This window comes from Pseudorca crassidens, chromosome 6 (genome assembly GCF_039906515.1).
Source record: "Pseudorca crassidens isolate mPseCra1 chromosome 6, mPseCra1.hap1, whole genome shotgun sequence".
Taxonomy (NCBI): Eukaryota; Metazoa; Chordata; class Mammalia; order Artiodactyla; family Delphinidae; genus Pseudorca; species Pseudorca crassidens.
Window position 1 is genome coordinate 94,249,077 of NC_090301.1, and position 27,693 is coordinate 94,276,769.

Sequence of the window (27,693 nt, forward strand, 5' to 3'; positions counted from 1 at the left end):
CCCACAATTTTTTTTGGTTCCCAGTGCATATAAAAGTTATGCTTACACCATACTGTAGTCTAAGGTGCAATAGCATTATGTCTAAAAAGCAATGTACATATCTCAAAAGATACTTTATTGCTAAAAAGTTCTAGCTGTCATCTGAGCCTTCAGTGTGTCATAATCTTTTTGCTGGTGGAGCATCTTGCCTTGATGCTGATGGCTGCTGACTGATCAGGGTGATGGTTGCTGAAGGTTGGGGTGGTTGTAGCAGTTTCTTAAAATAAGACAACAATGAGGTTTACTGCACGGATTGACTCTTCCTTTCACAAATGATTTCTCTGTAGCATGAAATGCCATTGGATAGCATTTTACCCACAGTAGAACTTCTTTCAAAATTGGAGTCAGTCCTCTCAAACCCTGCTGCTGCTTTATCAACTAAGTTGATGTCATATTCAAAACTTTTGTTGTCAACAATCTTCATATCTTTACCAGGAGTAGATTCCATTCCACTTCTTTGCTCATCCAAAAGAAGCAGATCTTCATCTGTTAAAGTTTTATCATGAGGTTGCAGCAATTCTGTCACATCTTTGGTCTCCACTTCTAGTTCTCTTGCTGTTTCTACTACATCTGCAGTTGCTTCTGCCACTGAAGTCTTGAACCCCTCCAAGCCATCCTTGAGGGTTGGAATTGACTTCTTCCAAGCTCCTATTAATGTTGATATTTTGACCTCTTCTCATAAATCACAAATGTTATTAATGACATCTAGAATGGTGAATCCTTTCCAGAAGGTTTTCAATGGACTTTGCCCATATCCATCAGAGGAATCACTGTCTATGGCAGCTATAACCTTACGAAATGTATTTCTGAAATAATAAGGCTTGAAATTTGAAATTACCCACTGATCCATGGGTTACAGAATGGACGTTGTGTTAGCAGGCATGAAAACAACATGAATTGCATTGTACATCTCCATCAGGGCTCTTGGGTGACCAGGTGTATTGTCAATGAGCAGTAATATCTTGAGAGGAATCTTTTATTCTGAGTAGTAGATCTCAACAGTAGGCTTAAAATATTCAGTAAACCATGTTGTAAACAGATGTACTGTCATCCAGGCTTTGTTGTTCCATTTATAGAGCACAGACAGAGTAGATTTAGCATAATTGTTAAGGGCCCTAGGATTCTAAGAATGGTGAATGAGCATTGGCTTCAGTTTAAAGTCACCAGCTGCATTGGCCCCTAACAAGAGTCAGCCTGTTTTTGAAACTTTGAGGCCAGGCATTGACTTCTCCTCTATAGCTATGGAAGTCCTAGATGGTATCTTCTTCCAATAGGAGGCTGTTTCATCTACACTGAACATCTGTTATTCAGTGTAGCCACCTTCATTACTTATTTTAGCTAGTCTTCTGGATAACTGGTTGCAGCTTCAGCACTTGCTGCTTCACCTTGTACTTTTATATTATGGAGATGGTTTCTTTTCTTGAACATCATGAACCATCCTTTGCTGGCTTCAAACTTTTCTTATTCAGCTTCCTCATCTCTCTCAGCCTTCACTGCACTGAAGAGAGTTAGGGCCTTGTTCTGGATGGGGCTTTGGCTTAAGGGAATGTTGTGTTTGGTTTGATTTTCTATCCAGACCACTAAAACTTTTTCATATCAGCAGTAAGGCTGTTTTGCTTTCTTTATCATTCATGTGTTCACTGGAGCAACACTGTTAAGTTCCTTCAAGAACTTTTCCTTTTCATTCGCGACAAGGCTAACTATTTAGGGCAAGAGGCCTATCTCCGCTTTTGACACGCCTTCCTCACTAAGCTTAGTCACTTCTAGTTTTTGCCTTAAAGTGAGAGAGGTGTGAATCTTCCTTTTACCTGAACACTTAGATGCCAATGTAGGGTTATTATTTTTTTTCCAGTGTAGAGTTATTAACTGGCCTAACGGCTGGTGGTGGAGCAGTCAGTACACACACAATATTTATCGATTAAGTTCACCATCTTATGGGCACGGTTTGTGGAGCTCCAAAACAATTACAATAGTAACATCAAAGATCACTGACCACAGATCATAACAAATATAATAATTTTAAAAGTTTGAAATATCGTGAGAATTACCAAAATGTGAGATGCATAGTAAGCAAATGCTTTTGGAAAAAATGATGTCAATATACTTGCTGGATGTGGGGTTGCCTCAAACCTTCAATTTGTTAAAAAATGCAATCTGCAAAGTATAGTAAAGCAAAGCACAATAAAAGAAAGCATGCCTATACCGAACATGTAAAAGGGAATAAATAGCAAAAAAAAGACACCACTCAATTTGTGGTCTTTCAATAGTCAGGTTACATGTTCATGTGCTCTTACCCAAACGTGACTTTCTAAAGTGTCCTGGTGGAAGCCCCCTGATTTAAGAATTTGAGATTTCACAAAATTCACAAAAGTTCCTAAATCCTTAAATATACTAACAAGTTCCAGTAAAAGCCAGTGGAATAGGCTTAAAATTTTGACTCAGTTTAATTCTATGTCATATTCTTTCTAACCATTATTCATGAACATTGTACTCCTGATGACCATATTAAAGTTTCCAAGTAACTTTAAAGTATTATTAAAGACCCCATGTACTTTGTCTTTCCATAGTTTCTCTTCTGCAATGGGCAAAATTTAAGGTTAGGATGTCTACCTCTACTCAAGTCTTCCCATCTCCCCCACTTAATTTTACTCTTTTTAAAAGTAGACTTTATTTTTTCAGACAGTTTTAGATTGCAGCAAAGCTGAGAAGATAGTATAGAAAGTTGCAATATACCCTGCACCCAGTTTCCCCTATTATTGACATCTTATGTTAGTATGGTACATTGCTTCAATTAATGAGTTATAATTGATACATTATTATTACTGAGGCCCCAATTGTTCAGATGTTTTAAATTTTAACCTAATGTTCTTTTTCTGTTCCAGCATCCCATCCAGGATATTTTACATTTAATTGTCATGTCTCCCTAGGCTCCTCTTGGCTGTGACAGTTAAGGCTCCCTTTTCATAATAATTATTATATTACTGTAAGTTATTTGGTACTATTCACTATTGTGATCATGAAATAGAATGCATAGTTAGTCCCTACACACATAGTTTAAACATTAATATAATGACCTAACTACTGATATAATGAAGGAGTAAAACAATAAATATTTAATATGTAGTTGCTTTTATAAATGCTCAGATCTGCATCAGAAATCATAAAAGTCAGATACTTGTACCCATTTATAATTCAAGAGCAATAAGACAAGACTCTGGAATATTACTGACACTTTATTTTTGACATTTTGAAGTGAGAGCTAAATAAAAAATACTCATATACACATTTGGAATTACTGGGCCTGTGACAGTTATACATTTGACAGGTGCTGATGTATTGATTGCCATGAGTGGAACTGGTGTCACTGTCTTGATTTTCCAAAACAGTGAACAAAGTACAACCTTGCCTAGATTTATGCAGTAGTTGCATTTACAGAAAATCCAGTGTGTACTCAAATGGTGCAAAAAAATATTTTGTCTATATGGAAAACAGAGTTAAAGTTCTAATGTAATTAGAAGCACATTTTAACCGCCCCAGATGTCCAGTCTGACAACCCCTGTGCTGCAAAATCCTGCCCTGGAGGCACTTCCTGCGTCCTCCTCCATCTCGCGTTAAATGCCACTGCCCCCTCCTCATCATTGCGAGAACCAATCAAAGCACATGCAAATTTCCAAAACGCCCCCTAGGGGGCGGTACTGCTGTGGGCTGAGGTGCTAGACGGCTTAACAGGGGACTTGCCTTGATTTCTTCCTTTGTAAAATGAGGATAGCAGTAGTTAAGGGATGGAGACAGTGCACGTAAAAAACACTTAGCAAGGTGCCCACACAGTACGTCCTCCAGAATGTAATATAACATCTCCCAGTCAATCAGCAGAGATTGGGGGAACACTGCGTTCCCCCCAGATAGATGCAGATGAGTGAAGATGGGAATCAGGCAAGCATCACATTCCCTGCCTCCAACATGAAATAAGGAGTGAATTATTAAACACTTACAGCTCACAAAAAGGAGAGCCCGGGGAGAGCTGGAGTCAGAGAAATCTTTCTAGAGGAGAGATTGGCTTATTGAGCCAGGGCAGCTGGGTACTTGAAGGAAAATATATTTATCCCATGAATAATAAATAACTCCTAGACCCTTACGTCTCAGAGCGTGGTCTTCAGGCTAGCCGCATCAGCAGCGCCTCGATGTTTGTTAGAAATCTTAGCTTTTACCCTAGACCCACAGGGTTAGAATCTGCATTTTAACAAGAATCCCAGGTGTTCAACTGCACATTCACTGTTGCCATGTGCTGGCCTAGAGAACCAACTGAGGAACCAGAGGAAAGAACAATAATACTTTATCCTTTGAGAGAACACAGACCTTGGGTGCTTGTGTGAGAGGAATAGAGAGAGTGAGAGAAAAGTTCAGATTGTGGAGGGTAGTAAGGTAGTGAGAATCTCAAAGATTCCTAGAGGAATCAATCTATATCAGAATGTGTGTTATTCAAATGAAGATTCTCTGCCAGATCCCAGATTTACTGAATCAGAATCTCAAAGAACAAGGAATCAGCATTTAAATAAATTTAAAAAAATCTTCCCCAGATGATTTAAGAATGGGGAGGGACTAACACACCATTGTAAAGCAATTATACTCCAATAAAAACATTAAAAAAAAAGAATGGGAAGGGAGCTTTAGAAAATACCCACATTATCACCTGTGATATTAGAATCTCTAGCAGCAGGTGAGTCCTGGGTATTTTTGTTTGTATACTCCCCAGGTGATTCTTATGTTTGAGAGCCATTGACTGATTAAATGCGAAAACCTGGAGGAAAACAGTCTGGGTGGGAGAGAGTAACAGAGGTGTGTGTGTTGGGGTGTCTACAAGTACCCGAAGTCTGTCTACCTCAGAAGACAGAAGCAAGACCAGTGGGTAAAAATTTTTGTTGTTTTTTTGTCCAAAGAATCATAGCGTTTTTCTTTGCTTTTTTTCCCCTTCCTTTCCTCCCTCCCTTCCTAGCAAGAAGGGGCCTTTGAAACGCCCTAGTCCCAACTCTTTCCGTTTGTAGTTAGATGAGTGGTCCGAAAGGTAACGTGAGCTGGCCAAGGTCAACTCAGATATTCTCATTCCAACCCTACAACAGCAACAAAATCAAATGAGACCCTCTTCCTAGTGCTAGTGCTGTTTCCACTGCACGACAAAGGCATTTAAATCCCGCTCCGATTTCCATCGCAGGCAAAGCGAGAATGAGAAAGGAAACTGGTTACTCTTCAGAAAACAGGGTGCCGTTCCCCACAGTAGGCAGGCTTTAAACGAGGAATTGGCATTTTAGAGAACTCATTAAATCTGAAGACTGATTATACATAGGAAGGTGAAATCTAGGTTCGTGAATTTGAATGTTGCTATTACATTCAAGCTGAATCTGACAAATGGCTGATCCCCCCTCGGCACCTCTCCGAGCTACACCGCCGGGCGTGGGTCCCGGAGTAGACGAATTCGCCGCCTCGCTGCGGAGATGAGCCCGACGGCGCAAAGGGACGACCTCCGCGCGCTCAGAGGTGGGGACAGTTGGCCGCGCCAAGAAAGCCAGGGGAAGGCTTCTTGTAGGAGGGAGGCTTCCATCGGAGGCCTGAAGTACGGGCAAGACTCGGCTACTCAGAGGGGAAGGAGAGAGCCGGCTGGGACCAAGGCCCAGGGGCAGTCGCAAGGAGGGCGGGGTGGGGTCCAAACATCTTCTAGAACGCCCTGTGGTCCTAAGATACCCGGCCCCCTTAAGTTGGTGCTGGAGGGCAATCAAAGCTCCTAGAAGAAGGCCCGACACGGATGGGCTTGGGGGCAGGTGAACCTCGTTTTCCCGGGATGGGCGGTGAGGATGGCAGCCCAGGCAGGAGACCCTCCATAGTCTCTGAAGCCTGTGCGACTCCAGAGGAGAAAGATGCCAAATTAGGGCGCTGATGGCTTTTCTACTCAAGCGCGGCCGCAGGCTTCTAGGACGGTAAAGGAGTGGGGTCCGGGGTCGGGGGCGGTCTCCTCTGGTCACCATCCCGCGGCACGAGTGGGGCAGGTCTCCTGTCACACCCTCACCAGGCCCTGCCCCGGCCGCCTGCTAGTCACGGCTCTCCCAGTCGTCCTCCCACACCGCCGAGCCTCCGGGTATCAGGCCTGGCCGCATCCCTCCCTTCCCACCGGCCTCGGAGCGCCGGCTCCGGCGCCCGTGCCTCGGGGCGGGTCCCTGCCGCACGCACCTGCCCCCGGGGGCGGAGCGCGGCGCCGACGACTGGGCTCCAGGCTCTGCCACCCGCCACGCGAGCCGCGCCGCGCCCGCACCCCCCGCCCCCTGCCACCGCCGCACCTCCATTCCGCGGCGCCCGCCCTCCCTCTCCGTGCGGTCGGTGCGTCCCTCCGCCTGTTCCCAGCCGCTGCGCCTCGCACTTCTGACTCGAGTACCCGCCGCGCTCGTCGTCGCCGCCCCGCGCCATGGAGCCGGCCGCGGGCAGCGAGCGCCGCAGCCCCCCGGGCCCTGCCGTCCCGCCACCGCCCCGGGTCCACGCGCCCTTGGCCGCCGCCCCCGGCCCGGGCCCGCTGAGCTCCCCCGCGCACGAGCCGCCGCAGCCCGAGGAGGAGCGGCAGCTGCGGATCAGCGAGAGCGGCCAGTTCAGCGACGGGCTGGAGGATCGAGGTGAGCGCGCGCCGCACCGGGTCCCTTCCCCCGGCCCGGCCCCTTCCTCCCGCCGGGCGGGCGCGTTGAGGAGCCGCTGCTCCAGGCCCGCCTCTCCCCGCTGGCGGGTGGGGCCGGACGCGGGGCTTGGCTCCTTGGCGCGCGCGGGGGCGCGGAGCCGGGACTTCCCGCGAAGGCGCGGAGAGCAGAGGGCGGCAGCCCCACCTCCCTCGGCCGGCGCCGCCCGGGCCGCGGAGCCTTCGCCGGAACCCGCGAACCGTGCTGCCTCCTGGGCGACCCCGCCGGGGCCCGCGTCCTCCTCTCGGCCAGCCCTGGTCCCTCCGGCGCCCACTGGAAAAGTTTGCGGGAGGCGTGTGCGTGTGTCTGTGTGTGTGTGTCTGTATGTGTGTGTGTCTGTGTGTGTGATTTTTTTTTTTTTTCCTTTTCTTTCGGAGCCGAGCGCTCCCGGGGACTGCGGGTCCTGCTCAGTTGGGAGGGTCCTGAGCTCTGTGCATCCTCCTTCCCCAGCCCCCTGCGGCCCCCGCCGGCTCCCCGGGAGAACTTCCCTCTGCGGATTTAGCCTCGAGGAGTCCCTCGGCGACCGCCCCGGCGAACGGGAGTCGGGTGACTCCCGACTCTTATTTACAGGGGACCCAGTTTACCGTGGGTCACTGCCCCGCTGTCTGCCGGTGGGGGGAGAGGCCTGGGACACTTGGATTTGGGCCACCAATCCTGGATGGATGCCACTGGAACGTGATGGTTCCCGGAGCGCCCATCCCTAGCCCCTTCAGAATCCTTCCCAAGACACTGGCCTGGAAGCCCGCAAACGTCCCTTTCTGGGGAGGCCAAACCCGACCCTCTGACGGACAGCTGATGCCCCCTTTGAGTGGCCTGTAAGAAATGGGAGAGTACCCTGTTCATTCCCGTGTCTCTCTACATTCCTCTTTTTCTCCCTCTCTCGTTTCCTTTTGCCTCAGAGGGAGCCCTCTTCGTAGCCACGTCTATACCTTCTCTGCTTCTTGCTGAATCGAAATCCAAATCGGCCCCCTCAGAAAGACTCGGTGGCTTTCCTAAACCCGGTTAGTGGCCGAAACGGGATTCTGACAGCCGGCCCTTAACGGGGAGCCGGCTCGTCGCCACTTCCACCCCCTGTTCTTGGAAGCCTTATTTTGTTGGCTGCGGCGGATTTGTATATTTCAGTCTTCGCAGGTTTCTGTCCTATTCTTAGTATCTCCTGTACATTTTTATTCTGGTTTAGTGTTCGGATGCACGATCTCTTTCGTCTTAGAAATTTTAAATTGTAGCATGTGAAGCATGCAAACGGCAATTCCCAGAGAATCGGCAGGGATGCCCGGGTGAGAACTGGAGCCCCTCCAGGTGCAACGAGTTCCGCCCCTATGTTGCAGTTTCTCCTCCTGTTCTCACCTAACTCGACAATCATTTTCGAGCTGATGATGGGTGACATCACAAGCACCCAGTAAAACCTGTTATTTTTAGTGTAGGTCGTGTTAATTACCTTTCCCACTATAACTAGTGTTGTAGGATTTTAAAATTTTTGCATTGAAGAAACACCGAGCTCTGGGCTGGGCTTATTTTTGTAGCATTGCAGGTCATCTGTAAAAGCTGGCCTATTTCTCCCCACCTCACAAACTGATAGGAGGGAAAAAAGTGCTAGGGCCAGTTAATATTTAGTGTCATTTTGTAGCTCATGCTCAAGTGTAAAAAGCCCTTCTGAATTTATCTTAAGGTTATTTTTCACTGGTCAACTGAATTTCATTTTCCATTATGTTATAGCATGAAAGCATTCACTGTTCATAAACTGTCACTGTGTGAAAGCGCTGCATGTCACACACAGCCTCTCTGTTAAGATGAACCCTGTCCCCCAAAGAACCCAGCGCCATGTGGCGTTGAAAGCTGAAAGTCAGTGTGACATTCTTCTGTTTGACCCATTCCTGGCAGCAAAGAGTTAATGCTGAATGAGTCATTTTTATTAAATAAATCAGAAGCTTACCTAGGGAGGTTTCTTATAATATTTTGTGTTTGTGTTATTTTTTATTAACGGGGCTGCATCTTTCCAATATCGATGTTTTGTATCCCTTGGGAACTGTTCCATTGCTGCTACCTTTTTCCTAATGGTGAGAGGATTTGGGGAGGAGGAAGCCTCAGCAGTTGCTTGATGTGTATCTTTACATCACGTCTGGCTTGCTTTCTTCGAGGCCTAAATACCTACCAATGGGTATGTGTGTTTCTGGTGGGTGGGCACCTGGATTTGTACCTATACTTGGCCTTCTCTCTTGCCCTAAATTCCTTCTGAGCTATCAGGACCCTGTGACAGGCTCCATTTAACTTTGATCAAAGGCTTGCTTTATACACATCTAGTGTTTGGAGACTTGAGAGGTACTTTTTCCTTAGAAGTGATGTGGGCTGGTTCCCAGAACCCTAATGAGCTCATATTGTCAGCCAAATGACACTGCAGTTACTGAGCCTTGTAGTTCAGGGAGCAAGAGGTTTGTGGTCCAAGACCTTTAGGGACTAAAACAAAACATAGGCCAAGTTTGTCTTACGCATTTCCACGCCCTACCTTTTAATACCCACTCTTCTCCCCACAGGTGTTTTCCCATCATTCTGCCCCAAGCCTTAGGGCCCTGGAGTGTTACATGCTTCAGCATCTCCTACTACCTTCCCATCTAATGAATATACCCCTTCTTTCAGAGAATCCAAGCGGGACTAACTCATAGGAGAAAGCAATTGGAACTAATTCATACTAGCATGGAAATGACTGATGGCTTCAATCTCCCTGCATATATTTGCATCTCCTCCCCCCCCAAATAAGGTATCAGTCCTTCATTAATACAACCCTTATGCTTACTCTTGCCAGGCCCAAATTACAAATAGGTGAAATTCAAGTGAGATTAAAAATTTGAATGTGGAGGCCAACTATGGGTAGGAAGGACCCAGCCCTGTGTGCACATTTGAGGCCTGCCTTGGCTTCTGTAGGCTGTGCTGCTTTTCTTCTACCTTTGACACACAGCTTCCTGAAAGCTTCAGGAATTCTCAGCGCATCTCTGTGTCTTGCACGTGTGCGTGCAGCTAGCACGGGGTGGAGGTAGTGGCACCTGTGTGCAGACCTTTCATTTATGAGCTGGGTCCTCATAGGTCATTATACCCCACTTCCTTTGAGGAGTGGGAAGTTTTCCATTCTTGGTATTAGCTCTATTTTTAGGAAGGAAAACTAGCAGGAAACAGAAGGTTGGATAGAAATGGGAAAGTTCTTCCCTTCTTGGACAGTCTTCCAATTTACTCCAGTGTTTAAAGTTTGAAGCATCTCATGGGGAAGCACATACAGGATCAGATCTGCGGAAGAACTACCAGTCCTGCTGATCAGAGGATTCACCTGCCACCTTGGCAGGGCAGTGCAGCCCAGGTGAGCTGGCATCCCAGACTCCCTCCAAGGGGAGTGCTGGCCCACTCTGGGGTGAGGCACATGATTGGTCTGTGCGGTCAGCTCCAGTCATATTGTTGGAAACAGCTGGCTTTGGTAGGGAAAATAAATGTCAGGTGTTGGAATTGAAAACCCAGATCCTTGTTGTTTCTCTTAGAAAATTAAATCTACTTCTAGAAGAAACCTCGTTTTTACCCCCAGTGGATAACCTCTCAAGATGGTTGCTGTCACAGTACCCAGCAAATGAACTGCTTATTTGAGTCAGTACTTAAACGTTACAGCTTCACTTCTCTTGAAAATCAACTGGCCAGGATGAAAGAAAGATTTCCATATCATTTGGGTAAAGGGAAGTAAATTATCGGGAGTCACTGGGACCTGCTTATTCTAGGTTGTGGCTTTAACTGGAGGTAAGGGTGATCACAGTTGAAAATTAGAATGGGGTGTTTTTCAGCAGGAAGGGAAGCAGACAAAGGGACAGTTTGAAATCACTTGTACCCAGGGCACAATTTGATAAGAGAGAAGGTCTTTCTTTTTTCTGTCCAAGTGCATTTTTAAAGGAAGGTCTGGGGAGATTTTTACAGTGAGGTGATGGAGATGGAGTTTATTACCTACCTTTTGCAAATTCATCTACCTTTTGCTTGTAAATAAGTCTACAGGTTTCAATGATTAAAAAATCTGTGGGGCCTTCCCTGGTGGTGCAGTGGTTGAGAATCCGCCTGCCAATGCAGGGGACACGGGTTCAAGCCCTGGTCCGGGAAGATCCCACGTGCCGCGGAGCAGCTAAGCCCGTGCGCCACAACTACTGAGCCTGCGCTCTAGAGCCTGTGAGCCACAACTGCTGAGCCCTCGTGCCACAACTACTGAAGCCCGTACACCTAGAGCCCATGCTCCACAACAAGAGAAGCCACTGCAATGAGAAGCCTGTGCAGCACAATGAAGAGTAGCCCCCACTCACCACAACTAGAGAAAGCCCACGCGCAGCAACGAAGACCCAACACAGCCAAAAATAAAATAAAAAAAAATAAATTTATTAAAAAAAAAATCTGTGTCTGTACACTGGACTCAGTAAGCAGGCTTCTCCACATTTCCTCTTTATTTAGGCCCTCTTCAGGGTGCTTAAATCTGGGTAGTTAATGGAATTGGGAAGTTTTAACAGGGTCCTTGTTATAATTTTTGAGCAGGATGCAGTTTTTGGCAACCAGAGGCTTAATGTGGTACCCAGTCAGTCTAACGGAAAGATGCCTTTTCCACAATGCTTAGGTGTGATTTGTTGCACACTGTGCCTTATTTTACAGGTGGGTGCTTAAGCTCTGACTACCAATTCCTTCATCATTTGGAGCTGTTGTGATGAGGCTGCTCCACCTCTGAAAGGTATATTATGGGTTGTTTGGCCAGAGATGTTGTCCTGTTTATGTAGAATGCCGGGCTGAGAGTTTGGTTCTTCATGCAGCTAAGAGATGCCGTATATGATCTCTTTACAAAGGAGAAGAAAAAATATAAATCAAGATCGTGCTGAAGATGTTTTAGTCTTCAACCCATGGCTGCTGAAGCTTGGGCATTGCCTCAGAGTCGTCCTGAATTTCTGTTACCATTGAGGACTCTCAATGTTGAAAGCATAGGAGACGAAATCAAACCTTTCTTACACGTGACCCACCTGGGGAGCGACCTCCAGTTTTAGCAGGTTTACCCCGCTGCAATAGTGTGAGAATTTTTTGACATTTGACTGATATACAGGAATAGATACTATAGAGCAGAAAGAGAGGGAAGAAAACGTGGCATCTCATTTAGGCCTGGTGGCTGTTGGTTGTGGTTAAAGAGGAATGGCCCTCCTTCTGTTAACTGTTGAGGGGAGGCGTGGGGGCATTTGTATTCCACAACCCCAAAACCCGGTCCGCCAGTTAGGGCCATGCTGATGGAGCAATGCAAATCAGTGCCACGCTGAGGAGCCCAAATGCCCAACCAGATGTGGGCTACCTGTGCTCTTTTTCTAATGAAAAAGTCTCGTTAGAAGGAGCAGCACCTATGTGAGCCAGTGAGCCACAGGGGCGGGGGGATGGCTGGGGTCATATGTCAGGTCAGGGGGTGGTAGGGTACTTGAGAAAGAAGACAGCTGCCATTACCCTTGGGAACACGAGTCAAATATTGCCAGAGCCCGAGATCTTTCAAGAGAGGCTAGAAAGCTTGATTTCCGTGCGAAGCTCCTAAATGTTAAAACACCTCTTGGATCACTGAATCACTCTGCCGTACACCTGAAACTAACACAGTGTTGTAAATCAACTATATTTCAATGGAAAGACCCCACATCTCGGCCGCGGGCTGTCAGTTTGCAATCCTTGGCTAAGAAAGAATAGCTCTAGTTGTGGGTTTCTTAATAAGGAAATGCCTAACTTCCTTTTCTCCTTGTTTTTGTCAGGCTTACTAGAAAGCAGCACTCGGCTAAAACCCCACGAAGCCCAGAACTACAGAAAGAAGGCATTGTGGGTCTCCTGGTTCTCCATTATTGTCACACTGGCCCTGGCGGTGGCTGCCTTTAGTGAGTATCCAGCGTCTTGCTGAGCGATGTATGTGCCGGTGTTGCCTGTTTTATTCTCTGACTCCTATGGGATGTACTTTTGCTTTTAGCCGACTGTCATTGATGAGTAAATTGTTTTCAATGGTTGCATAGTCAGGTTGCTTATAAATTAGCAAAATGGCTTCTCTCCTCTGCAGAGGCAAGAGGTGGTGAAGAAGAAGAAATAGAGAACGTGGCTGGGGGCTTTGGCTCTCATCAGTATGCGGGTTCGTGGTAGTAGATTCTGGCTGCCAGCTGAATAGTGAAAATATTCCCTTGGTGGATGCCTTCAGCCTGGGCTGGCGTGTGACAAATGTACGTCCTTGAGATTCGTATTTTGAGCCTCATGCCACCAGATGAGTGCAATCTCTCCCCCGATTATATCTGCGTAAGGTTTAGAATAAAATCATCCGTACGTTTTAATGAAAGGAGAATGGGAGGGTCCTCTCTCAAGTTTTCAGTGGCCACGGAAACAAAAATATTTATTATAATCAAGAGGAACGAAGACAACTGAACACTTTCTGCCCATGGATGATCCTGTTTCCGTGTTAGGAAGCCCCATGACATGCGTTTTCTCTGCTAACATTTGCAGCCTATAGAGATGTGTGTGTGGTGTTTATTCTTATTACATCGTGCGGTGATTCACAAGCTTAAGCAGTGACATTCAGCTTCAGCTCAACCTTGCTGGAAACCACAGTGTTTTTTATTTATTTTCTTTAATGTTAGGGAAAAGAATGTATTTTGTGCGTTTCGTGATTAATTTATGACTTTAACAGAAAGATCTATATTCTAAGTGATGAGTATCGTACGAGGTGTCTCATGTGACACCCCACAGAGTAGGAGAAGAAAGGGCTGTGTCCGCCAGAAGATGCTGCCCTGTGTGTGTTTGAAATTCCATTCTGCACAGTTAGAGCTGCTGCTGCAAGTTGGTGTTGGCTCCCAAGAGGGAATATTAGAATTTGACCAAGTGTTCCCTGCAAAACTCAGCATATATTCCTGGAAGCAATTTATATTGGAAACACTGTAGTACCATGTCTTGGCTTTTTGTTTTGTTTTTTAATTTTTTTTTCTGATTCCTGTTTTTTTTTTTTTTTAAAGGGAGGTTGCAATTTTAATTTATTTATTATTTATTTATGGCTGTGTTGGGTCTTCGTTTCTGTGCGTGGGCTTTCTCTAGTTGTGGCAAGCGGGGACCACTCTTCATCGCGGTGCGCGGGCCTCTCACTATCGTGGTCTCTCCCGTTGCGGAGCACAGGCTCCAGACGCGCAGGCTCAGTAATTGTGGCTCATGAGCCCAGTTGCTCCGCGGCACGTGGGATCTTCCCAGACCAGGGCTCGAACTTGTGTCCCCCGCATTGGCAGGCAGATTCTCAACCACTGCACCACCAGGGAAGCCCTGTTTTTTGTTTTCTTAAAGCCACACGTTTAGCAGCCAAGAATAATGCATTTCAGGGTAGAAACATTTACCAGTGAGCCAGAAATCTGATCAAGAAGAATTCTGGGAAGGGTAAGCTGGGATGAAGTGAGAGAGTGGCATGGACATATATACACTACCAAACATAAAACAGATAGCTAGTGGGAAGCAGCCGCATAGCACAGGGAAATCAGCTCGGTGCTTTGTGACCACCTAGAGGGGTGTGATAGGGAGGGAGGGAGATGCAAGAGGGAAGAGATGTGGGAACATATGTATATGTATAACTGATTCACTTTGTTATAAAGCAGAAACTAACACAACATTATAAAGCAATTACACTCCAATAAAGATGTTAAAAAAAAAAAGAGGAATTCTGATTCCTGAAAATAGCTCTTCCTCCTCCTTTTTTTTTTTTTTTTAATGCTGAATCAAGAATAACGAGCCCAGTTGATGTCCCTGGAGCCCGACTGATGTCCCTGCAGCATAATTTGGTCGCGGTGGCTGGTGGTGGGGTCCGAATCTGACACCATAATTTACATATGGAAAGAAAGAGGAATGCCAGGAAGGGAGAGGTGATTTACAAACAGAATAATAGTTACTCCCATGCACGGCTGTGTGCCTGATAGAGATGTTAACAACTCTATAACGTGGGTGTTTGAATGAGGACCTGAATGTGAAGAAATGCTGAGCAAGTCTTTCCTTTGGGAGAAGAATCCTACATTTGATGTCTTTAATCTCAGAATAAGAACAAATTTGGAGGAAATTTTGGTTTCCCATATTATGCCTGATCAGTTGAGTTATCATAAAAACGTTGTTCCATTTCTTATAATAGGAAAAGACTGTTGCATAATGCGTATGGAATTCGAATATTGCTTTGTGAGAAGCGTTCTGTTTCTTTTCAGAACAGTCTTACCACTTTTTTATGGCAGGCAAACAATTTAACTCCTGTAAGTTCTTGCCTATAAAATGTTGGCATTGACATATACGTGATATGATCTTTGTTGCTTTCTATGGTACATTCAGTTTGTTCCCAAGTTGCTTTCAACTTGTTCTGGTCCAGTGAAACCAAAACATGTAGAGGATAAACTATATTTTTCCCGCTTTAACTACAGAGTAGCTTCAGTGTATGTGCACCTGTGTTTCGTATTTTAGACCCTTGAGGTGGCCTGTGGCTGTGTTGTTAGCGCTGCTGGTTTTACTCTTTAGTTTCCTAAGTTTATTTTGTAATATGAAATATTAAAAAAAATTTAAGGCATCGTTTACATGTTGACAGGCCTTCGCTCAATCCTTTTCATAGTTTTGAAGGGAGAGAAAATCAGTAGAGATTAAGCAATATAAACTGACTTTTGAAGTTGTGTAAATTAGTATTTCAAGGAAAATGGTACGTTTCAGAAAGTGCAGTAAAAGTGTTTTTTAAAAAGTGTCAGAAGGAGCCCCCAGTCTTATTCTCCAAGGAGGTGGTTGACAGAGAGATGGGATAAAATGGAATATGGTCTGGCTTAGCAAACCCCCGTTTTATCCTGTGAAATGGTCAGGTTGAACCAGTTAGCATTTTAAAGAGAATTGCTATAGAATGCAGTGCTTTGAGATGGCAGAGAAGTGTTTGGAGTGTGTGTCTGCGCACGCGTGCGTGCGTGCGTGCGTGCGTGCGTGTGTGTGTGTGTGTGTGTGTTGCCGGGGGTGATAATCATGGTGAAGAGTAGAAGACTGTGTTTATTGTCATGGCTTCTTGCCACTACTGGATGGTAAACTCTTTGGGGGCAGGATGAACATCTTTACATGGAATCAGTACTCAAGACTGTTGAATGAATGAACAGAGAGAAATCTTAAAAAGTGTTTTTTCAGTTAAGTGGAAGGAAAAGATTTCTTAGAAATAAATTTCATCTGAACATTTGTTTAGATACCAGGCTTAGGTCTCATTTATTTTACGAACAATTGAAATCTTGTCGAGACAGCTGGAAAATCCGACAGCCATTCTCTGGCGAAGGGCCTTGTCTTGGAGCTGTTTCTGCAGGTTCAGTTAGAAACCCATCTTTATCTCCCCACCTGCCATTTTCTCTTTACTCGTAGATGCTGATTTTTAGCTGAGCATCCTCTGGAGAAAGGCTGTTGTCTCTTTTGTGTTTGGAAATGAGGCTGCTGGATATATATGTTAGGGGGGCACTTTTTCTCAGGGCTGGGAAGATTTGTATTTTTACATAGTGTGTACATTGCAAATAAAGACTATTACCTTTTACTTCCTATATGCTTCCAAGTAATCAGGTATGCCATGTTTTCCCAAATTAGTACTTTCCAAAAGACCATTAGATGAAACTAGCTTTGGTCAGCATTACTGAGTGATCTGTGACAAATCACTTACATATGTAACTACGGTTGACATTCGTATGTCTGGTGTAGTTTGAAAAATTAGGTGAATTTTCAGAGTTTGTGACTTGAAAGTATTTTGAGGGGAATATGTGCTTTGAAAGGGAAATGAACTATTTTTGATAATACTTGGTAATGTAGTGATTCTTTGGACCTGCTCAAATGCTGATATAAAACCAGATGGTAATACATCTTGAATATTTCAGAGAGAGCTCTAGCTTGGCTTTAAAATTACTTCTGTTTATAATCGGTAGGCAGCATGGAAAATGGCAATCCTGTTATGAACAAACCTTAAAAAAAATCTGTTTTAATAATGAGGCTAGAAAGAGAACAGAAGTTCTGTTTCAAAATTCAGAGTTTTGACATCATTGATGTCTTTGTTAGAATGATTTAGGAAAATACATTCTAACTCTTTCTGAGCTTTGAATGAGTGCAAGTTAATTTTTAGGCACTCAATACATGTTCTGTGAGAAATGAAGATATATTTGAAACATTCTCAGGGGAAAACTTTTCCTAAGATACACAGTTCTACTTAAAAAAAAAAAAGTACTCCAAACCAAGATCTTCTCAGAAAAAAGCTCACTCAAAAATTTTGTCAATCAGTAGATTTAAGAATTAGAAAATTTTCTGGGGCTTCCCTGGTGGCGCAGTGGTTGAGAGTCCGCCTGCCGATGCAGGGGACACGGGTTCGTGCCCCGGTCCGGGAAGATCCCACATGCTGCGGACCGGCTGGGCCCGTGAGCCGTGGCCTCTGAGCCTGCGCGTCCGGAGCCTGTGCTCCGCAACGGGAGAGGCCACAGCAGTGAGAGGCCCACGTACCGCAAAAAAAAAAAAAAAAAAAAGAATTAGAAAATTTTCTGAAAGGAGTGATTTTATATTTGGGAGTTTTAAAGTAATATATCTGGTTTTCATATAAACTGTTGACCCTTAAAAATGGTAGAATAAGTGTACTTATTCTTTTTATTTTTAATTTGTGAGTCCAAGAGTTGAAAGATAAGTGAAATGAAATGACAGATTCTTCTATAAACTCAGCAAAATATGTCTGGGAACTTTTTTAGGTATCTCTCAAGTGACACATTTGTGAGGTGGGAAAGAAGATAGAAGATCCTCCAGTGGCTTTCTGGTGCCCTAAGAGTAACGTCTAAATAGTTACAGTGGTGGGACTTCCCTGGCGGTCCAGTGGTTAAGACTCTGCTTCCAGTGCAGGAGGACAGTCGGGGAACTAAGATCCCGTATGACCTGCGGCGTGGCCAAAAAAAATTTTACAGTGGCCTAAAACGTGCGTCCTGGTCTGACCCTTGCCCCACTTTCTCAGACACCCCAACTTCTCCTCAGGATGCAAGTGGGCATCTTTCAGCAAAGCTCATCTTCCCATGGATCTCCAGGTGGCTGAATCCTCAGAGGGCCCTCCCCAGCCACCAGGACTCATCCCCCAGAGTAGTTTTACCCATCACACGGTGTATTTTCTTCATCCCAGTTTTCCCCTTTGTGTCCCCTATGCCATTGGATGATGACACCTGTGAGGGCCTCTCCTCTCCTGCCTGTGTCCTTAAGACTCAACCCCTGAACTGTTTCCCTGAACCAAAGACTTCAACAGTTGGTTTCTATTCTGTTCATAGAATGATCCTTCGTGTTGTTTGCTGTTCTTTTTTCTTCCTATCGATAAAAGAAGTATGTGCACATTATAAAAATTCATGAGGCCAAAGGTACACGGTGCCAGTCTCTTTTCCATCCTAAGCTCTCTCCCTGTTACTGCTCCTCCCGGACGATGTTTGTTGCCCGTGTCTTGTATTTTCTTCTAGACATTCTCTGGGCACGGGAAGCCCAGGTGTGGTGCTGTGCACACTTCCCGTTGGTACTTAGGTTAGATATGGCGTCTTATTCTTGCTGGTCTTCTAAAGAGCCCGGCCTCTTCCCAAGCTGCTGTTTCCCTAGTGTAGTGTGAAGTCGATTCGAGGTGGAGAGTTTTCCGGAACAACTTCCCAACCACGGCCTGCCTGGGCGGCTGAGCCGGGTGACACGGTGGGGGCAGGATGTGGGCAGGAAGCTTGTGAGCCACATCCTGGCCGTGCCGAGTGGGATAACTTGCCACCCGGGAACGTGCCGGGCGAATGATAACCGGGGATGCTGATTCTGAGAGGTGGAAACCGGGAGGGAGGAACAGGCTGAAACACAGTTTGGGCGCCTCATCCTGACAACACGCCCTGCCTCTGGGTTCCTCCTTCATATCCTCGAGGTCGTGTCCTCACAGGTTGCTGCCTGGTCCCCTCCCCCATACGCTGGCTCAGTGATGCCTCTCGGACACGGAGTAGTGTTTTCGTCCCACCCCTTTGCTTACCTAGAGGCTCCTCCTGATCTTGGCCCCGCCTTCCTGGCTGTGCTCGGCTCCTCCCATCTCCCGGCCATGCCAGCCCACAAGGACCCCCATGTAGTTCCCTAAATGCTGCGTCCAGCCCTGCGCTCTCATACCCATGCACCTGCTCTGCCCTTGGCCTCAGATGCCCTTTGTTCCTGACCCCCCGCTTTGTTTTCTTGCTGAATTGTACTTATCCCCCAAAACTGAGATGAAAGATCCCCTCTTGCAGGAAGCATTCCCTGACCCTCCGGGCTGTCTGAAATGCCCCTTTTGCCCATAGCCGCGTGGGCACCCAGCAGTCAGGAACGTGACACACAATCATTGTCGCTCTGTGCACTGATACACCCTCCTCACAGGCAGGGCGCCGTCTTCTCCAGTCTGCTTTCTCAGCCCCTAACACAGTTGGCGCTCAGATATTGGTTGGACTGGAGTAGTTTTTGACATCTTCCTGCTGAGGCCACCGCGGCTGCAGCAGGTTGAGGATGTACATTTGCAGGTAAAGAGCTCCGAAAAAGGCACGGCAGCGTTTTCAAGTGAATGGAAACAAGGGGGAAAGCCGGCTTCAGCTTTGTGGGGAAGGGGGAAGGGGTTTGCAGGCCCCTTCCCTCCCCCTCCCCCTCCCCCTCCCCCTCCCCCTCATTCCACTCTCCCGCCCTCCCCTCTCCCTGTGCCTCCTCTTGGACCGAAGGGTCCAGGGTTCTTTTTTTTTTTTTTTTTTTTGCGGTACGCGGGCCTCTCACTGTTGTGGCCTCTCCCATTGCGGAGCAATGGCTCCGGACGCGCAGGCTCAGCGGCCATGGCTCACGGGCGCAGCCGCTCCGCGGCATGTGGGATCTTCCCGGACCGGGGCACGAACCCGTGTCCCCTGCATCGGCAGGCGGACTCTCAACCACTGCGCCACCAGGGAAGCCCTCCAGGGTTCTTTTGACTGGACTCGCTTGTGGCTGTTAGGAGAGCGCCTAACCGTGAGCTGCTGTTTCCAGCCACAGTGGAGGAGGGGTCTTAGCAGCTGCTTGCTTGTTCGGCCTTCCTTCTCCCTGCATTCTGCACAGAGCCTTTAATTAAAAGTGTGGCCAGGGTGCATTTGCATGGGGATGTCTTTGTCACACAGCGGTGGCAATGACTCAGGGGAGCTGGGCAGTGAGCCCCGGCTGGACTCATCTCATTAGGCTCGCCGGGTCCTTGCCCCTCCTTGCTGGCGCCTGGGCTCTGCTAGGAAACGGGCCAGAGCCCTGTGGGAAATTCCTGAGGGCTTTTCCTATTGCCTGTCAGTCTCTTTCTAGGCATATTTGTTAGCTGGTTGGACAAGAAGGGGTTTTCTGGTCTACTTGTACTCCAGGGCTATGATTTGGTCCTCTGGGAATTGCGTCCTGAAGATGAATGTCTGGCAAACTTCTTGACAGGAGGTTATTTCCTCGTGTCCCATCCTGAGGGCTGAAGATGATGCCAGAGTTTGGGAGATAACCCTCCTTCCCCCAGTAAAGGGACCTGTTCCTCACGCTCTGCCAACTCTCCCATGCCTATCAGCTCATCCTTCCTTCCAGCTGGTGGATGTGTTCATCCAGTCCTTAGCGAATTTCTGTTGCCTGTCTGCTCTGCTAGGTACGACGGAGAACATTAGGAACTGGGACATGGACCCAGAGACTGTCATACAGAGTGAAGTAAGTCAGAAAGATAAAAACAAATATATTAACACATATATGTGGAACCTAGAAAAATGGTACAGATGAACCGGTTTGCAAGGCAGAAATAGAGACACAGAGGTAGAGAACAAACGTATGGACACCAAGGGGGGAAGGCAAGGGGGAGGGTTGGGGATGGTGGGATGAACTGGGAGATTGGGATTGACATGTATACACTAATATGTATAAAACAGATAACTAATAAGAACCTGCTGTATAAAAAAAAATTACATTAAAAAAAAAAAAAGGAAGTGGGACAGTCTCTTGGTCCCCTTGAAGAGCTCCAGCCTAATGGGAAGGGGAACTCCGCAGATGTCAGAGCAAATAGTGGGGACTAGAGGACTTATACCTTCAGTGAAAGGATAGACTAGAATAAACCCACTCACCAGCCTAGGAAGACAATAAGGAAGCTTATCTGACTCAGCTTAGCTTGCTGAGGGCTGGGGAGTGTTCCACTAGAATTCATAACCACAGGACTCACCTTGTGCAAGTTTATGTTTGGAATTTTCCTAGGTTGATTTCCTAAGAAATAGATCCTGAGACTCTGAGATTTACTGCAAGAGGTGTATTGGGAGTAGAGGCTGGGAGAGGCTCTAAGGAATAATACCTGAAAGGGAGCAAGGGAATCAAGATTGGGCAGAGGGAGAAGTTGAACTTTGACGCTGTTACCTCAGAGGCTTGTCCCACAGGGACTTAGAAGCTGGAATGGCCCTTCAGAATTTTCTAATTGAAGCAAGGTTGTCACAGCAGTCATTGGTGTGAGCTGCCCCACGGAAAAGTGTAACCTTGGCAGAGGTAGCTTCCTTCAGTTGAGGCTGGTTCCAGGAGAGGGATGTAACTGTGAGCCGTCAGCAGCCCTCATTCCTGGTGGCTTGAGGAATGAATGCTCAGGTCCTGAGGGAGGATATACCATGGCATCCGCTTTAGGAGTTTATCCTGCCCGAGTAGCCTAGGAACCCTCAAGCTGAGATATTAACAGAGACGTGGCTCTAGGTCAGAAATATCCCTGGAGTGCCTGAAAGAAGCAAGTGTAGAACCTCAGGTAAGTCCCAGCAGCATTCCATGGCTGATGCCCCACCAAAGATGAGCTCATAATCCAAAAATAGGAAGCTCCTGAGAAAGGATCCACCATGACTAAGTCAGACAGCATGTGATTAGAACTCCCAATTCCAGAGGAGAGAATTACCTGACAAAATCTTTAAAATGCGTATATGTAATGAGTAGACAATCAAAAAGGAATCAAACACACGAAAGGAAAAGACACTGAAAAGACCCAATGGAAAATAACCAAAGAAATATATATTTTTGTTGTTTTTATGGAAGCCATAACATGGATGTAGTTTTGAAAAATTTAAGAACTATAACAGCCCCCACTCTCTCTCCTCTCTGTTTCCTCCTTGTCCCCATCCTGGCAATGACTTTGCCTCTCTAGTTAGTTGATCCTTGCATTTACTTATATCTGTATAAGTAACAGGCTTCTAATGCCAGCTCTTGAATTTTTGTCACTTAGGCATTATTTGTTGACTTCCCACCATGGAAGAAGATAATTTACCCTTTACCCTCCTCCTGGTCCTACACAAACATGCCGACTTCTCGAATTTCCATCCTTGCATAATAGTTATGCTTTGCATTATTATGACTACATAATTCTTGCTCACTGAGCTATAGGGTGAAGAACGATTACTTTTCTCCTGCACCGTTTTTCATTTTCTCTTGGTTTTAATATCTGTTTTGTTTAGTACTATGTTTACTTTTCTCTGCATCTATTTCTTATTAAACTCTAATTCAGCATTTTTATTCCAACCTCAACTTCTCTGTAATATTTTCAGATGCACTGATAATTCTGTCAGTTTCATCTTGAAGAAATCTCTCTTGGAGCTGTTTGACATCCTCTAATCTGTTTGGTTGCCCTTTTTATTAGGTGCCCAGCTGCATCCTAGGATCATCCTTCACAAGGGATTTGGGCATTCCCTGTATTTTTCTCCTCTGCTGAGTTCCCCGTTTCCTGGATACCACGTTCTCTCTTCTCTGATTGACACCCTTATCTTCTTTTAGCTCCTCTATCTAGGAAGGGGCGCAAGGGAAGGGAAGCTTTCAAGCCTGAAATGTCATTAATATATCCTGACACTTGACTGATGCCTTAATAGAAAATTCTCGGTAGGAAATAATGTTCCTTAAGAGTCTTGAAGTTCTTATTTGTAGGGTTACTATTTAAGTCCTAAACCTTTCTAAATCATAATCCTTTGTATGAGACTTGCTGCAGTAGGGTCTTTTTCATGAATGTATGCCCTTCCTATTTTTTTTAATTTTCCATTTATCTTTTTCTGTCTTTCTGCTCTACATTGTGGGAAATTTCCTCCATTTTATACTCCTACGTTTCTATTGAGCTTTTCCTTCCTACTGTCAAGTTTATTTTTAATTGTCTGAGTGTGCCTTTTTTTTTTTTTTTTTTTTTTTTTTGCGGTACACGGGCCTCTCACTGTTGTGGCCTCTCCCATTGCGGAGCACAGGCTCCGGACGCGCAGGCTCAACGGCCATGGCTCGCGGGCCCAGCCACTCCGGGGCATGTGGGATCCTCCCGGACCGGGGCACGAACCTGTGTCCCCTGCATCGGCAGGCGGACTCTCAACCACTGCGCCACCAGGGAAGCCCTGAGTGTGCCTTTTAAATAATCATCCAACTCTTGTTTTGTTGATCTTTTCCATAGATCTTTTCTTATCTTTCTGAGCAAATATTAATGATAGTTAAAAAAAATCTTTTTCTGGTTCTTGTATTTTCTTCCTCCAAGGTGCTTTTTTTTTCCTGCTTGCCTTGGGTTCATGGCTCATGTGAGGAATCCTGTGAATGGTGATCCTTGATAGTCTGTTCATATTAAGAGTGGGTGTTAAAAAAAAAAAAAAGAGTGGGTGTTTATGCCTATGTTCATAGCAGCACTATTTACAATAGCCAAGACATGGAAACAACCTAAATGTCTATCAACAGATGAATGGATAAAGAAGATGTGGCATATATACACAATGGAATACTACTCAGCCATAAAACAGAAGGAAATAATGCCATTTGCAGCAACATGGATAGACCTAGAGATTAGCATAGTAAGTGAAGTAAGGCAAACAGAGAAAGACAAATACTGTATATCACTCATATGTGGGATCTAAAATATGACACAGAGGAACTTACATACGAAACAGAAACAGACTCACAGATGTAGAAAACAGACTTCTGGTTGCCAAGGGGGAGGGAGTGTGGGGGAGGGATGGATTGGGAGTTTGGGATTAGCAGATACAAACTATTATATAGAGAATGGGTGAACAACAAGGGCCTACTGTATAGTACAGGGAATTATATTCAATATCCTGTGATAAACCATAATGGAAAAAAAAAGAGACAAATAAAGTGGGTGTTTAAAAGCTGACTAGAATACACCATTGTAAAGCAATTATACTCCAATAAAGATGTTAAAAAAATAAAAAAAAAATAATAAAAGCTGACTAGAGTTCTGAACATGTAGATGGACTTCCCTGTGGGTTAGACTGTTTTGTTGGGTGGATTCCAGTTTAATACTTCCTGATCTTTCCTCTTGGACTTCCCAGGTTGCCCAGAGAAGGGCTTTCTGATCTGCCTGGAGGGTAGACACCTGACTGCCTGAGTTTTGCGAGCTAAATTGAGGAGGAAGATTGAGATCTCAGCATTCTATTTGGAATTCTTAACTTGGTCTGCCGGTTAAGAGCTCAGTTTGATTTTCCCACCTTTAGCTGAGTCTGGTGTTCCTCCAACAAGAGACTGTTGCACCTTCTTCAGAGAATAAACCTCTAGTGTCTGATAGGAGTTGGGGAGGGAATCAGGAGGAGTGGTTTTTAAATAGACTTTGAACCAGTCATTCTGTTTTCAGTCTTCTCTTTGTTACCCTGTGCCACCAATTGTTGTTTTTTCTTCTTCAGTGCCCTGAGTGTAAATTGGGTTGCCTTTTTGCTTTCACACAGCTGTCTTAGGAATTTGCTTTCTGGAGTCTGTTAAATCAATTACTGCTTGCCCATATGTTTTCTAGCATCTAAAAATACTTTTTGCTGCCTCTTTCATTTTCTTTTTCTAATGGGGTTGTCTTTTTTTTTTTTTTTTTTTAAATATACCTCTACTTTTAGTGTAGTGAGTTTTTTAGAGGAAGCAAAAGTAAGTGTGAGGAACCATCCTGCCATATTTCCCGGGAAGTGTCAAATACAGCAATTTATAGTGAAAAATGTACTAAGTGAATCAGAAACCAATGAGAAATAGTGAACCAAAACATAGTCTGAGGAACTTACCCAGAATGTAGCACAAAGTAATTCTTCTCTTTCATATTTTCTAAGAGACATGAAAGTTAGGAAAATTTCTAAAATAAATGAATAAGGGTTCCAAAAGTAGAAAAAAGAGGAAATAGAGAATAGTCAGTATTTTTAGAAGTGTCTGAGGCTGTTTTGGAATTGATGGAAGGAGTGGAGTACATACGTTTCAAACGATTACAGGGGAAAAATAATTAAAAACTTATTTAGTAGGCAGCAGGAGAAGTGAAAAAAAATGGAACAGAAAAAGCATAGAAAGGGCAAAAAGTAGAAACAAATCCAAACATTTGAGTAATTTTAAAAATATAAATGGATTAAATCCATTAGGTAAAAGTCAGATAGCTTGGATTTAAAAATCTAGCTGTATACTGTTAGTAAGAGAGAAACTTAAAACATAAGGACACAGAATGGCTTAAGTATAGGGATAGAAAATATGTCTGACAAATAGGAACAAAAGGTTTTTGTTGCTATATTAATCAGAGAAAACAGAGGCTTGAAGACAAAATGCATTATTAGGTATAAAGGGTGTTACTCTATAAACAAAGGTTCAGTTCACCCAGAAGACAAAACACTTGTGAATTTGTTATACCAAACAAAGCTCCAAAGCCCCTACCAAAATTGATGGAATTATAGGTAGAGATTGATAAATCATAATCATAATGGTAGACTTTATTGTAACTCCTATACTTGTTGACAAATGAAAAGACAAAAAACTAGTGAAGACATCGAATATTTGAATTATGGAATTAAGTGGTTTTCCAACATTTTTGAGTGCTATCTGTAGTAAAAAATGCACATGTCACCTAGTATATCTGAACTTATATTTTATATATACACTACATGTCATCATATCTAAGCATATTTAATTATAATACGCAGCATGGTTTTTTTTGTGCTACTAGGAAAATTAAAAAATGTTGTCATTGAACTATATCATACTGACCATGTGTGAATGACTTAATGTCACAGATTGTAAAATTAGAAAAAAAAAAGTACACTTGAACATTTCTCTTTCATTTGAAAAAAGTGCTGGTCACAACCTAATAAATTGATTTTGTGTGCCACCAGTGAGTTGTAACTTTCAGTTTAAAGAACACTGACCCAATGGGTCAATATAGAACCATGCGTCCAACAAGTCTGTTTAACGTTATGGAACATTTTAAAATGTGACCACTTCCATAGTCACAATGGAAGTCTCATCTAATTATTAAGAATCTATATTTTACAGTGTTCTCTATCCACAGTGCAATGAACACTTGGAATCAAGTATAGTTAAAATAGTTCTGTATATCACGACATATGTGGGAAATTAACACCTTTCTGAGTATCTCAAGGGGGAGAGATCTTAAATATTGAAAAATATTTAGAACTTAAAGGAAATTAGACACTAAAAATTGATGAGCAAAAGTAAAACAAGAGACTAAGAAAGGGAAAAGCAGTAAATCCAAAATAGGTGGAAGGAAGAAAACAATACATTTAAGAGTACAAATTAATGAAAGAGAAAAAGATACAGTAGAATCAATAAAACTAAAAACTGTTTAAGACTGATAAAATAAGCTTAACTCTGGTAAGACTGATCATAACAGAAAAAGAATGAGTGAAAAGTTCTTAGAAGTTAAATGAAGAATAATAATTAGTAATAAAGAAAAATTTAGGTAACAAGACTATTATTTACAGTTTTATGCACATAAATTTGAAAGCTTAGGTGAAATGCATGGTTTCCTAGAGTCATAATCTGTCATGATTGACTCAAAGAAAAAAATGACCAAGTATGCCTGACTTCAATTAAACAAGTTAATCTAGGCCATTGGTTCTCATCCAGGTATGATTTTGCACCTAACTCTGCCCCCTCCATTGTCAAGGGACATTTGGCAACATCAGGAGACATATTGGTTGTCACAACTGGGGTTAGGAGTGCTACTGGCATCTGGCTGGCAGAGGCCAGGGATGCTGTTAAACATCCCACAATGCATAGGACAGTCCCCCACCAGACAAAGAATTATCTGACCCAAAATATCAATAGTCCAAGGTTGAGAAACTCAGATCTAGGCCAACATGGTTTTACAGGTGTTTTTGTGAATATTCAAGGATTAGATAATCCCACTCTCATGTATTCTGTTTCACTGAAAAAGAAGGAAAGCTTCCCATATCATTAAAAAAAATTATTTATTTATTTGGCTGCACCGCACAGCAGGTGGGATCTTAGTTTCCCAACCAGGGATTGAACCTGGGCCCCCTACATTGGAGTCTTAACCACTGCACCATCAGGGAAGTCCTCCCATATCATTTTGAGAGCAGTACTAGCTTGATAACAAAATCCAACGATGATAGAGAAGGATTTATAGATAAGTATCACAAATATAGATGTGAAAATCTTAAATAAGATATTAGGAAGCTGAATCTCTCTGTGTTTATATAACAAAACAGTAAATAACCGTCATTACCATATTGTGTTAATTTTGGAATGCAAGGATGGTGTAGTTAGAACAGTTATTACATAATTCACCATGTTTATAAATTAAGCGGAAAAGTCATAGCATCTCTCAGTAGATATTCAAAAAGCATTGGATAGAATTCAAGGCAAGATAAAAACTTATAGCAAAGAAGGGAATTGTTTTAGGCTGATAAAGGGTATCTAACTTAAAATGTCAACAATTATAAGTGATAAAGATTAGAAGCAGTTCCATAAAATCTAGAATGAAGATAAGAATGCTGCTATTATCCCTTCTCCTTAACATTATTCTTGATGTCCCAGCCAGTGCAATAAGGCAAGGAAAAGAAATAAAAGTACACATATTGACTGGAGAGGGGGAAAAAAAGAAACCAGCATTACTCATGGATAGTATAGTCTGCTGTACATAGAAAAGACAAGAGAGTCTCCAGACACTGTTAGA

The 27,693-nt window shown here is 44.3% G+C and overlaps 1 protein-coding gene across 2 annotated transcripts in view; it reads left to right on the plus strand.

Annotated features, from left to right (window-relative positions):
• The first annotated feature begins 5,337 nt into the window (after positions 1–5,337).
• Positions 5,338–27,693, plus strand: part of TMEM163 (transmembrane protein 163) — a 254,757-nt gene continuing 232,401 nt past the window's right edge. The window contains exons 1-2 of one of the 2 annotated variants that reach the window (XM_067742124.1): positions 5,338–5,571; positions 12,527–12,646. In XM_067742124.1, the coding sequence (XP_067598225.1) occupies positions 5,529–5,571; positions 12,527–12,646 (163 nt within the window). In that variant the 5' untranslated portion in view covers positions 5,338–5,528. Of the gene's footprint in view, positions 5,572–6,339; positions 6,693–12,526; positions 12,647–27,693 lie in introns of those variants that run through there. The other variant, XM_067742123.1, reaches the window with a different exon arrangement.